General features: G+C 53.3%; 5 protein-coding genes across 5 annotated transcripts; 2 read left to right on the top strand and 3 right to left on the bottom strand.

Moving 5' to 3' along the window:
• Positions 1 to 402: 402 nt before the first annotated feature.
• BO85DRAFT_373443 (emp24/gp25L/p24 family protein) lies at positions 403 to 1,245 on the bottom strand (the record flags this gene model as incomplete). The annotated part of the gene is made up of 3 exons (XM_025656082.1): positions 403 to 552; positions 626 to 1,014; positions 1,086 to 1,245. The coding sequence occupies 3 exons, from the start codon at positions 1,243 to 1,245 to the stop codon at positions 403 to 405; spliced, it is 699 nt and encodes a 232-aa protein (XP_025514900.1).
• Positions 1,246 to 1,408: 163 nt separating this feature from the next.
• On the top strand, positions 1,409 to 3,654 carry BO85DRAFT_29601 (SANT/Myb-like DNA-binding domain-containing protein). Its single transcript, XM_025655305.1, has 3 exons — positions 1,409 to 1,653; positions 1,714 to 1,831; positions 1,888 to 3,654. The coding sequence occupies exons 1-3, from the start codon at positions 1,560 to 1,562 to the stop codon at positions 3,458 to 3,460; spliced, it is 1,785 nt and encodes a 594-aa protein (XP_025514899.1). The 5' UTR covers positions 1,409 to 1,559; the 3' UTR covers positions 3,461 to 3,654.
• BO85DRAFT_449705 (uncharacterized protein) lies at positions 3,545 to 6,495 on the bottom strand. Its single transcript, XM_025660212.1, has one exon. The coding sequence runs from the start codon at positions 6,153 to 6,155 to the stop codon at positions 3,849 to 3,851; it is 2,307 nt and encodes a 768-aa protein (XP_025514898.1). The 5' UTR covers positions 6,156 to 6,495; the 3' UTR covers positions 3,545 to 3,848.
• Positions 6,496 to 7,707: 1,212 nt separating this feature from the next.
• Positions 7,708 to 10,814, top strand: BO85DRAFT_449703 (5-methyltetrahydropteroyltriglutamate--homocysteine S-methyltransferase). The gene is made up of 3 exons (XM_025660211.1): positions 7,708 to 7,953; positions 8,014 to 8,233; positions 8,295 to 10,814. Exons 1-3 carry the CDS (start codon positions 7,943 to 7,945, stop codon positions 10,386 to 10,388), a joined length of 2,325 nt encoding a protein of 774 aa, XP_025514897.1. The 5' UTR covers positions 7,708 to 7,942; the 3' UTR covers positions 10,389 to 10,814.
• A 270-nt stretch (positions 10,815 to 11,084) lies between these two features.
• BO85DRAFT_469081 (3-oxo-5-alpha-steroid 4-dehydrogenase family protein) lies at positions 11,085 to 12,367 on the bottom strand (the record flags this gene model as incomplete). Its single annotated transcript, XM_025662311.1, has 2 exons — positions 12,181 to 12,367; positions 11,085 to 12,104 (listed from the first exon to the last, which is right to left on the bottom strand). The coding sequence occupies exons 1-2, from the start codon at positions 12,289 to 12,291 to the stop codon at positions 11,085 to 11,087; spliced, it is 1,131 nt and encodes a 376-aa protein (XP_025514896.1). The 5' UTR covers positions 12,292 to 12,367.
• Between the last annotated feature and the right edge of the window lie 10 nt (positions 12,368 to 12,377).

Raw genomic sequence — 12,377 nt, 5'->3', positions numbered from 1 at the left:
TCTGTGACTACTGTGATGCATTGGATTTCCTTGAACACCTGGTTTCCGTATAGTGGACAAGCAAGATGCCGAGAAATTCTTGGGACTAACAATACCGGTCATCTTAATATTAAGCATCCCGAAAACATGTGTCGGCAGATCGATAGAGACAGGGGAGGTGAAGCAGATATCACAAGGTTTCCTCGAAGTAGTAGCAGCAGAACCACATACATGCATTTTACATTCACTCATCAAACTCACACAAGAGAGAAATAATAATCGCTAAACAACCGATCATAGCTAGCTAGGTAGTAGTTTATTGTAAGTACAACCAGGTACCTCTCACTCATTCCTTTTGGCCTATTTTCTCCAACTTGTACTCCCCCGATCTCGAACAAAGAAAAAGAAAAGTAAGTCCCCCGTTTATGTCAACTTCTGCTTGATGAAGAACGACCGCAGATGCGAAAGCTGCCAAGCACATGCCACCGACAGCACGGCCAGCTGGATGAGAGTCCACCGAACCACGCGGGAGTTGGTGGCCTCAGACTGGTCGCGGAATTCAGCTTCACGTTCCTGTTTAGACACATTGTTAGTAAGTCATTGATCATACTGCCCAAAACATCATCCCCCGTGGTGGGAATCATACCCGCTGGAACACCTGCTCCCTACGAATATCCTGCAAGCGGCCGTTCAGATCCTTCACCTTCTGCACAATATCCTGCATCTTGTCCTTGTCTTCCGTCTCGATCTTGCTGGTCTCACCGATAGCCATGTCCAGAGTGACCTGGACGGCACCGGACGGGGCGCCCGACAGCCAGCCGCCGCCAGTTGCCGCGTTGGTCTCGGGAGTCACGCAGATCTTGTGCAGGCCGGCGTCGGCAGCGGAGAAGGTAAAGCGACCAGAGTGGCTGTCACGCTTGGAGACGACGCGGTGATCGTTGTCGAAGATCTCGTCGACGGTGACGAGCATCTTGAGGTTAGGGTCCACATTGTAGGTGTTGGATTGTTGGTTGATCACGGCGGTAGAGTAGGTACCTTTATTATACCCAAATCGCATTAGTATTGAGTAGTGAATAAAGTGGGGGAGCAGGTGGTGAGTATCATACCGACAACCAGGGTATCCTTAGGGAGCTCCTCAAAGAAGCACTTTGTTTGGCGGCCGTCCATGTAGAAGTAGAGGGCGTTGGCGGGCACCGAGAGGCACAGGATGGCACACACGGCCATCAAGGAGGACAGCCATGAGGCGGAGGATCTTACCGGGGCCATGATGCAGTTGAATGGGAGAAATTGGCGGAGGGGGAAAGAGACAACAGAGGGAGGAAGATGATGAGAACAGTTGGCGATGAAGCAATTGCCTCGATCTGGCCGGATCCCGTCTTGGCGCGAATTCTCATGGCTTTTGCTTCTCCGCCTTCATCTTCCCTTCCATCTATCTCCTCCCCTCTTCCTTTCTCGCTCCTCGATCATTATCATTGCTACATTGCTATCTTCTTGTTGGTTTCATTGAAAAACTTTATACATCGCACCTCGTCACCCCTTGGAATTCGCTCAGCCCTTAAACCCCCACAGGTGCCTCCGCCATGGCCGCCGCCGATGTTCGCGACATGCTGGATCTGCCCGCGGAGGGCCAGCCCCGACCTCATAAGAAACAGAAGGTCGTCGAGAAGCGTCCAGGTGAGCTTCTCTCGGTTCCCTTACTCACCTAAAACTACTCTGACATATTCCCAACGCTAGAGGGTATTACCCGTGAGCTCTATGCTCTGCTAGGTGAACGAGCACCTCCGATCGCCATCAACGAGAACCGCTACAAGGGACGCCCGAAATGGACGAGTAAAAAGCGCGTCCAGCCATGGTACGCACACACCACCATATATCTACTGCTCCGATACCGAATACTGACTCCATCAGGCGCATGACCCCCTTCATCAACAGCGCCCGCTCCGACGGCCTCGTTCTCCGCCACTGGCAGCGCCAGCATGAATCCGCCAAGGTCCCCGCGCTGGAGGGCTCCGAGATGGATGTGGACGAGAAGAAAGAAGACAACGCCGATGCCTCAACCTCCGACAACGTGCCGCAGCAAGACTCCATTTTCGCCAAATACAACATCAAAGCCCGCGTACCCAACCGCTACACAGACGAGGAATACAACCGACATCTCAAGAACGACGACTGGACGCGCCAGGAAACCGACTACCTCATGGACCTTGTCGAAGAATACGACCTCCGCTGGGTCGTTATCGCCGACCGCTACGACTACCAACCGCACTCCGTCGACGGCGACTCCAACAACACCAGCGCCCTCGTCCCCGCAAAGCAATACCGAACCATGGAGCAGATGAAATCGCGCTACTACTTCATTGCCGCAAGCATGCTCGCACTCGAACACCCACCTTCTGAGATGTCCGAAGCTGAATTCGAACTACATGAGAAGATGCTCAAGTTCGACGCCGATCGTGAACGCTCCCGCAAAGAACTCGCCGCCCTGCAACTCAACCGCACAGCCGACGAAGTCCGCGAAGAAAGCGTCCTCCTCGAAGAACTCAAACGTATCACCGCCAACGAACAAGACTTCATCACCGAGCGTCGCGAACTCTACTCCCGCCTCGAAGTCCCCATCAGCGTCGGCAACACAACCATGTACCAATCCAGCCAAGGCCTCTCTCAACTCCTCCAAACCCTCCTCCAAGCCGACAAGAGCAAGAAACGCCGCTCCATCCTGGGCCCCGAAGGCGGCGCCGCTCCCAGCCCCGCCGGCGCCACCCCTGCCCCCAATGCCCCCAGCAGCGCCCGCGACAGCCGCGCCGACACCCCGAACGCAACCCCGGCTGCCGCCCCAACCAATAAAAAGGCCGCCGCTGCTGCTGCGGCTGCGGCTGCAGCAGCGAACAAGGAAGCGCAGCAACAAGCCGTCCGGACCCTCACGCCCGCCGAAGAAGCCAAATACGGCGTGCAGCACCACGACCGACTGGCACCGGGTGTGCAATTCCGCAGTGACCGCGCGCAGAAGCTCACGCAAGCGAAGTCGAACGTGCAGACGCAGAAACTCGCTGCCGCGCTGGCGGAATTGGAGGTGCCATTGCGGCTTGTCATGCCCACGGAGCGCGTCTGCAGGGATTTTGAGAAGTTGATCCACTCCGTGAATTTGCTGCTGGAGGCGCGGAAGGTGTCGGAGAAGGTGGAGAGTGAGATTCGGGTCTTGGAGGCTGCGAAGGAGGAACGTGAGAAGAAGGCGAAGGAGGCGCTAGAGAAGGATGGTAAGCCTGAAGTTAAGTCGGAGCAGCAGGAGGATCAGCCGCTTCCTGCGGCGGCGGAGGAGAGTGCTGGGGATGCGGAGGGGCAGGAGAAGGGTGCGACGGATGAATCGGGGGAGAAGGCAGGAGGTGCTGGTGCTGGTGAGGAGGGAGATGGGCCTTCGCATAAACGCTCTGCTAGTGTGCTGAGCAATGCTAGTGATAAGAGTACGAAGCGGCAACGGAAGTAAAAGAAGATTGATGTTATGGGCGTTGGAGAATGGGCGGCGTTCTTGGTGTTTCGATATACCTATGTACGACTACATGAAGCTTGGGATTGACAATCACTGGTTTTAATGCGATTATTTTATCGATGTAACACATTCAATATTAATTGTTTCCCTATCCTTTTATTGGTACGGTGGAATTTCATCATGGAGACGATAACCAGTCACCGATATAATTTGAGTGCCAATACTGGCTGTTCAGTAACAGCTGGTTTCCAGAAGTGAAGAGGCAGCGTCAGATGCATCAGGTGTTATATTGATAGTCGTTGTTGTAACAACTTCATGCCAGCTGAGTGCGGTTTCATGTGCTCGGAAGGCCTCAAAAATATATAAGTGGCCAAAGCACTGGCACCTACCCAAGCATTTCTTGGTAGTCCTGGTAAGTACTTTTCCAGTCATCTGTGATCGACTCTGATCCGGTTTTGTCAGAAGAATCATGCCGACTCTTTTCTGTATTACGGATGCCTGTCTGGACGGTCTGCTGGTCGTGTTCTTGTCCCTCGTGCTGGGAATCATCTGAGCCGGCTGTTTCATGCAAGTTCTCTGCGGAAACAATAGGGACATCATCGTCGGCACTCTTAGCCATATTTTTACGGTCGAGGACCCTGAATTTGAAAATGCGACCCTCCTTTCTCCGCGCCACGGGGTATCTCCCAGCTGGAGTGATCATTGTCGCTGTCGAGTTGGCTTCAAAGCCGCGCGTAATCGCTGACACGCTGCGACCCTTCAACAAACTCCCTGTACGTCGCAACGTCGCCCATCTACCCAAAGGTCGCCCCTCAGTACTTCTGGTAGAGACTGACGAGCTTTTCTGTTCACTCTGTTGTTCGCTCGCAGGCTGGTTTGGATCAACCCAAGAGCAGAAGTCCCAGGGATTTTTTGTATCAACTGCAGCGGGATCGAGCTGCTCCTTCTTACGCTTAGAGAATTTCTCCAGCACTGAGGACTTGAGCTGTTCACCCAAGCCTTCGCTGAATGCACTAGAGAAGCTGCGAAGACGTATGCGGCTCATAACGCTCGATAGCTCGAAGTTGGGATTTCCGGCCTTAGGATACGTTTTCTTGTTTTGTCCTATAGTCTCCTTCCCAAAGGGCCTTAATGATCCACTTCGAAGATCCACGCCTACAGCTGTCACTCCTGGGACACTGGACCCAATGTCATTGGGCTTCTCTGGAGGTTCATCGGCTCCGTCATTTGCAGGTACCAGAACGTATCCGTATCCAAGTCGCCGGCCTCCTGACATCCATCCAACGCTCACCTTGCGAGGCGGTGCAAGGTCCGTATCCGCGTCGTTATGGCCATGGGCAGAAGAGCTGAGTGAACGGGCTGGTTCGAATCTCTCGGAAAACATGTTTTTCTGTGCTTCAAATTTATCTGCATCCTGGTCTGCAATGGGAGCATAATGACCATTCACCAGAGACGATTCCAATGATCGAGGGGAACAATTGAAAGAAGCGATGGGTTCATGAGGTTGTATAGTATTAGCCTGATTCAGGATCCGCCTATCTATAGAGCCGACTCGATCGTCTGTAGATGACAAGCTGGTCTTCTGAGAATAGCATGAGGACGCCTGGTTCACTGGTCCCCTAGGTCTTGGTCCAGTTACGTAGGTATCCGGTGCCTTTCCTGCTCCAAACCCCGAAAAGTCGTGAAAGGGCTGGGATGCGTTCCACGTCCCGGCAGTGCTGGCCCACCGATTCTCATCAAACGATTGTTTCGGGGATAGCATACGAGGAGACGTTGAGCTCGTCGGGATATTCAAGTCACCAAGATGAACAGAGCAATTGTCTGGTATAGGGCCTGCGGGGGGCTGCCGGCGTCGTTTCCTGACAGAGATCTGTGAAGATGGTCCAACCAAAGAGTCGGCAGACGTGGCATACGAGAATGGCACAGGAGACACTGGAGTCGAATAACCCGACCCATGTATACCAGGATCAGGTGAAGCCATTCGAAGGTGAGGCCGGTATCCGTGTTGTTTTGGATACACAGGTCCATTTTTCATCTTGCCTGGAACTGGATTGCCCGCCATACCTCTTTGACGCCTTGCAACCCTGACTCGACGGCTCCCATCATCTGTGCCGTTGAAGGCAGAGGAGCCTTGAGACAATTGGGTCATGCAAGACACCTGACTCTTCGAACGCAGAGCGGATTGTGACTCTTCCCTTGTAGTAGGGTCCGCACATGGTGCACTCTCTAGGTCTTCAAGCACTGGACTATAAGCCTGCACATATGGCATCCCCTGTTCCATCTCGCGCCGCAAAGGGGAGACAGCAGCCTCCTCAAGGATACGTGGATTACAAGGATGGTCTCTGGTGTGGCTGATCTGCTTGGGGGTGTTTATAAACTGCGCGTCGCTGTCATATCCCCTTTCGCTCATGAAGCTGCTCCCAATATCGTCCGGAGTAGCTACTCTTTCACCAGGACTGGCAAATCTGGAAGAGAATGGAAATGCTGGGGATCCAGACTTTCTGCGATCATTTTTTGGCCTCACACGCTGGTCTCTGGCTTCTCGAGAGAAACGTCTACGGAGTCTATCGGGCAGGCCACCGGAGGAGCGTCTGGGATGACCGGGGCGTGCGACATCTTGCCTGTCCTTGGAATACCCTAGCAGGGTCAGCATTGCCCTTGTCACTCGAGCGGACTCCCGTGGCCTCACCATTCGAACCGCCATCTGGTGTTGGTTTAGAGGGGTTCAACTTGTAGGAGTGCCTTGTGTCCGAGTCTGAGCCTTTCCAGTATTTTCTGAATCGGGGACAGATGAGGAAGAACGCCATCGGGACGAGATTATTTTCTCAAGGCGAATGATAATGCCCTTGTTGCAAGCCCACGGTTTTGTGTTGTTTATCCATGGTGGGCAGTCCGTCCAGATGAAGCATTCTGCGCGACTGCCTCCTTCAAGCTTATGCAACATACAGGAACGGAAGCTGCGACTACATCGAGAGGAGTAGCTGCGTTAGAAATAAAGCTCTACGGTTCTCAACCAGAACATAGGATTTTGGACGAGCATCGTGGTCGCCATCCGATCTACGGGGGGCATTCGAACTGTATCTATAGCATGCTCTGCGGTGACTGTTCGTCGGCCAGCTGAGCTTCCCCAGACCTGCATGCATGCAAGATACTCCGCATCCCGAGAGGTACTCCGAACACCATGTTCAAAAGCCGAGTACTTCAAGACCAGAACTTGAGACACGCTTCAAAGCATTGTGACCCGACAAAAACTCCGGGTTATTTTTCGAATGAGTCACTAGTAGAATACTGTCGTAGTACTCGGTGAATTGAGACGGATCCCGAGTATCGGGGGAGGAAGAGTGATTCTGGCTCTTTACATAACGAAGATGAAGAAATCTAAGGATAGTCATCAGCTAGTTAGTTTCTACTGCGTACTGCGTATCTCGACCCATGGACTGTGGCAAGCTCTAGCGCCGAATGGCAGATCTCACCTCAGATTTGGGTAATTGTCCACTCTGATAGGCCCATTGGCCACCCTCGTGCAGCATGCTGGGAGTCAGCCGATGCGGCCAATGGGTCTCAGCGCAGATCCATTTTGCAGGTCCGAATCGGCTCCATCGCGGACAGAAGCCAGTCTCGACTGTATGGGCAGCAGAAGAAGAGTTGGAACTGCGTAGGTAATGGGCGTGGCTAACCAGCTCGTATCAGCCTGGCAACCCACCAGCCAGAACCTTAATGGGGGCCGATCCCGGAAGGCAGGCAGAGGTGGTCCGAGGGATACTCCGGACTTTTCCACGGCGCTGACTGGCCCGTTTATCCAATACTTAATCACGCCATTTAGCACTATGTTCGGGATGGGTTTAGTTCTGGCCCCTCCCAACGGACGGGTTACTAAAATTTTCAAGGATGACACATACCTCAAAAACCGGAGGACATTGGACTTGTTTGGGTCCGGAGGGTCAGGAACTTAGTGGTAATTGGGAAAGGGGCTCAAGTGTAGATAGCTGGGGGAGGAGGGAGGGGAGGCATTGGAGAGGAGAGCGACAACGAAGAGAATGAGTGCAGATACTCACAGAATGGCGAAAACCTTCCCTTCCATTCCTTACTGTATACATACCACTTGAGAGGCGGGACTATCTTACCTTACCGAACAGGCACATGTAAGTATGCCTGATCTGAAGTCTGGAACACGGTCAGGTTTCCAGGTACTGGTGCGGTATCCATGGTATTTTTGGTATCAACCCAAACCCCTCGCCCCACTCCCTCCCCTCCTCCGTCTGCTTATAACAACTCCCCTCCATCCTCTTCTTCCCTCTCTTTCTTCTTTCTTTCTCCATCCCTCCCCCCTGTTTCTCTCTTCATCCCTTTCTCAGCAAGAGACTATTGTATAGTCCTTGACTGTCTTCTTTGTCTTCTTTTTCATCCAATTTTTCATCCATTCTCCCTCCATCAAACTCTACCTTTTTCTCCCTCACTTCTACACACATATCTTTCAAGATGGTTCAATCGTAAGTTTTCACCGTCTGCCTTCATCAGAAAAATCTCAATGCTAATGGCATCTGCTTTAGCTCCGTCTTGGGTTTCCCTCGTATGGGAAAGCTCCGTGACCTCAAGAAGGCCACTGAGGCTTACTGGGGTGACAAGATCTCTCGTGATGAGCTCTTGGCTGAGGGAAAGAGACTCCGTCTGGAGCACTGGAAGCTCCAGAAGGATGCTGGTGTTGATGTGATCCCCAGCAACGACTTTGCTTTCTACGATCAGGTCCTCGACCACATCCAGCTCTTCGGTGTATGTATTCTCGCTCTGATGCTTCTTCATTACCTCATTCGCTAACGTTCTCCTCCAATAGGTCATCCCCGAGCGCTACAGCAAGTACAACCTCCACCCCCTTGACGAGTACTTTGCCATGGGTCGTGGTCTTCAGAAGCCCGCCAAGGATGGTCAGGCCGCCATTGATGTCCCCAGTCTGGAGATGGTCAAGTGGTTTGACTCCAACTACCACTACGTCAAGCCTACCCTCCAGGACAACCAGACCTTCAAGCTGGCTGAGCAGCCCAAGCCTGTCGTTCAGTTCCTCGAGGCCAAGGAGGCTGGCGTTGTCACTCGCCCCGTCATCCTGGGTCCTGTCTCTTTCCTGACCCTCGCCAAGGCTGACCGTGGTCAGTCCGTGGACCCCATCACCAAGATTGAGGAGCTCCTCCCCGTCTACGTTGAGCTGCTCCAGAAGCTCAAGGAGGCTGGTGCTGAGGAGGTTCAGATCGATGAGCCCGTCCTCGTCTTCGACCTCCCCGCCAAGTCCAAGGCTGCTTTCAAGCCCGCCTACGAGAAGCTCGGTGCCCTTGGTGCCCAGGCTCCCCGTCTGGTCCTTGCCACCTACTTCGGTGACATTGTCCACAACCTTGATGTCTTCCCTGCCCTCCAGAACCTCCACGGTATCCACATTGACCTCGTCCGCAACCCTGAGCAGCTCGACGCTGTTGTTGCTGCCCTTGGCCCTAAGCAGATTCTGTCTGCTGGTGTTGTTGATGGTCGTAACATCTGGAAGACCAACTTCAAGGCTGCCATCGAGAAGGTCGAGCTGGCCATCCAGAAGCTCGGCAAGGAGCGCGTTGTTGTTGCCACCTCCAGCTCCCTCCTCCACGTTCCCCACACTCTCGAGAGCGAGAAGACCCTGGATCCCGAGGTCCGCGACTGGTTCAGCTTTGCTGTGCAGAAGCTTGACGAAGTTGTCGTGATCGCCAAGGCCGTCACCGAGGGCCCCGCTGCTGTCCGTGAGCAGCTCGAGGTTAACGCCAAGTCTGTCCAGGCTCGTGCTTCCTCCAAGCGCACCAACGACCCCAAGGTCAAGGAGCGCCAGGCTGCCGTCACTGAGGAGCAGCACAACCGCCAGTCTCCTTTCTCCACTCGTATTGCCGAGCAGAGCAAGTCCATCAACCTCCCTCTCTTCCCTACCACCACCATCGGATCCTTCCCCCAGACCAAGGAGATCCGTATCCAGCGCAACAAGTTCGCCAAGGGTGAGATCACTGCCCAGGAGTACGAGAAGTTCATCGAGAAGGAGATCGAGGAGGTCGTCAAGATCCAGGAGGAGCTCGACCTGGACGTTCTCGTCCACGGTGAGCCCGAGCGTAACGACATGGTCCAGTACTTCGGTGAGCGTCTCACTGGTTACGTTTTCACCACCCACGCCTGGGTTCAGTCTTACGGCTCCCGTTGCGTGCGCCCCCCGATCATTGTCGGTGACATCTCTCGTCCCGCTCCCATGACCGTCAAGGAGTCTAAGTACGCTGTCTCGATCTCCAAGAAGCCCATGAAGGGTATGCTTACCGGCCCCATCACTTGCTTGCGCTGGTCTTTCCCTCGTGACGATGTCCACCAGTCCGTCCAGGCTCAGCAGCTCGCTCTCGCTCTGCGTGACGAGGTTGTTGACCTCGAGACTGCCGGCGTCAAGGTCATCCAGGTCGACGAGCCCGCTCTTCGTGAGGGTCTCCCCCTCCGTGCTGGCAAGGAGCGTGAGGAGTACCTCAAGTGGGCCGTCCGTGCCTTCCGTCTGGCCACCTCTGGTGTCACCGACGGTACTCAGATCCACTCTCACTTCTGTTACTCTGAGTTCCAGGACTTCTTCCACGCCATCGCTGCGCTGGATGCCGATGTTCTGAGCATTGAGAACAGCAAGTCGGATGCCAAGCTGCTCAAGGTCTTCATCGACGAGGCCTACCCCCGTCACATTGGACCTGGTGTCTACGACATCCACTCTCCCCGTGTTCCCAGCGAGCAGGAGATCAAGGACCGCGTCGAGGAGATGCTTCAGTACCTCCGCCCTGAGCAGCTTTGGATCAACCCCGACTGTGGTCTGAAGACCCGCCAGTGGCCCGAGACCAAGGCTGCCCTGACCAACATGGTCAACGCTGCCAAGTTCTTCCGTCAGAAGCACGGAAACTAAATTTTTCTTTAATCATTACATTTTTTAATAACCCATGATTGGGGGCGACATTCTCAACCTGTCGTCTCGGGGAAGCGGACTCTAGTAGATCCCTTTCCAAAGTCTTTTTTGATGAGTTTACGATGATGATACCAAAAGTTCAACATATGGGTTAGGGTTTCATTAGATGGGGTCACCGGAGTTTTCAACATATGATAACGATTTCAACATCGGCGTTCGCATAAAACATCGACGCCAAGTTTTCTCTTGCATTTTGCGAGTTTTGGGGGCGGAATGCGGGAACGTCGGTGACGTCTGCAACGCCGAGATCAATAATATTTCAACAATGATTGTGTATATCACAAACAAGGGTCGCTACTTTACTGCCCTTAATGAATATGACAAATGCTCGAATGGTCACATTTGAGCTTGACATTTCTTTATCCATGATTGTTCTAACCGTAGCGTAGCTGATGTAGTTGAAGTAGCTCGTCCAGCTTGGGCTTATTTCTGATCGCTATAGAGGACGATTCTCTGTAGATATTACCCATTTAGGAGATACGATGCTATTCACAACCCCAACCTATCATACATGCACCCATCACTAACTATACACAACCCATTACTTCCACCGGCACAATTACTTACAACCGAATCCATACCAAATCACCCAACCCCCATCCCTCTCCCATAAACAAAGAAAATAACTAGTAATAATCACAACCAGCTGAAAAAAGGCACCACCGCCCCCCGTCCCTTAACCCTCCCCTCCCCAAACTTCTCAACATACCACTTCCTCCCCCACCTCGCATGCGGCAACATATTCGACACCGCATTAACCAAAAACACCATCGCAGGCAACGGCATCGGCACGCCCATCCAGTCAGCTATTCTCGCAACGGGGACGAGCCACGGCGCCAGCTGGAAGGGACCATCCCCAGCAGCACCAGCACCACTGCCACCAACTTCAACCGAAGGTGTGGTGACAATCCCAGCAGCCAAAATCGCAAACCCAAGCCACTCAACCCACTCCGCTACGTAATGCGGATAGAGGATGGATGTGAATAGGCCGGTGGGGGGCGGGATGGTGTATATCTTGGAGTAGATATTCCCTCCTTTTTTCTTGCCTCCGCCCTTGGTAGCATCTTTGGTAGTAGATGATGATGTTATAGAAGGAGATGGCTTCTTCCGATGCGCCTCCTCCCTCCGTAACCTGAACAACGTCCGCTCGGCAGAGATATTCCCTGCCATTCCTCCCAGGAAGAGGGTGAGGCCTAGTGGAGCGAGCCAGGTTCTTCCTATACTTCCACCATCATCACCAGAAGCATAAGAATAAGAAGAAGAAGAGGTGGAATAAGGAACAGGATACCCGACCAACCACCCGGCCAAACAAACGGCATTGAACCAATTAAACGCTACCGCGGAGGAGGCAATAATCACATGAATAGGGGAGATGCTGGGCGCCGCGAAGAACGGGGAGATGATGGCGCGGTTGGTGTAGTGGAGGGTGAAGAGGAAAGCGAGGAATTTGTTGCCCGTGGGGAGTGTAGACAGTGATGGGGAAAGGGTTAGGTTTGGGTAGTGTTTGGGTAGAGTGTACAATAGGTAGAGGAGGGTCATGGGGGACACTATCTCCATGATGCACCAGGCCCAGCGGCCGGGGAGGTTTAGGGGGGAGGATTTTAGAGAGGTTTTGCCCGCTGGGTGGTAGGAGGTTAGCCATTGGACGAGGGATACCTGGGGATTATTCGTTAGTATTTTTGGGTGATGGGGTTTTCGGGGCGGTGATGTATAGGTGTGGGTGTGGACGTACGAGTGGGAAGTATTGGAAGATGTTGAGGAAATGAGTGTAGATTTCTGGGGTTGGGTGGATGAGGTGCTCCCAGGGGGGAAGGTGGTTGAGGATGGAGAGGGCGGAGCCCATTGTTGTTGATGGTATTGTTGGTGTTCGTGTTGCAGATTATGGTAATGGCAGATGAAGTAGTGGGAAGAGGATAGAAATGGAGGAAT

This window comes from Aspergillus piperis (assembly GCF_003184755.1).
Source record: "Aspergillus piperis CBS 112811 unplaced genomic scaffold BO85scaffold_10, whole genome shotgun sequence".
Classification (NCBI taxonomy): domain Eukaryota; kingdom Fungi; phylum Ascomycota; class Eurotiomycetes; order Eurotiales; family Aspergillaceae; genus Aspergillus; species Aspergillus piperis.
The sequence above is the reverse complement of the archived record's forward strand: the minus strand, read 5'-3'. Positions and strand labels throughout refer to the sequence as shown.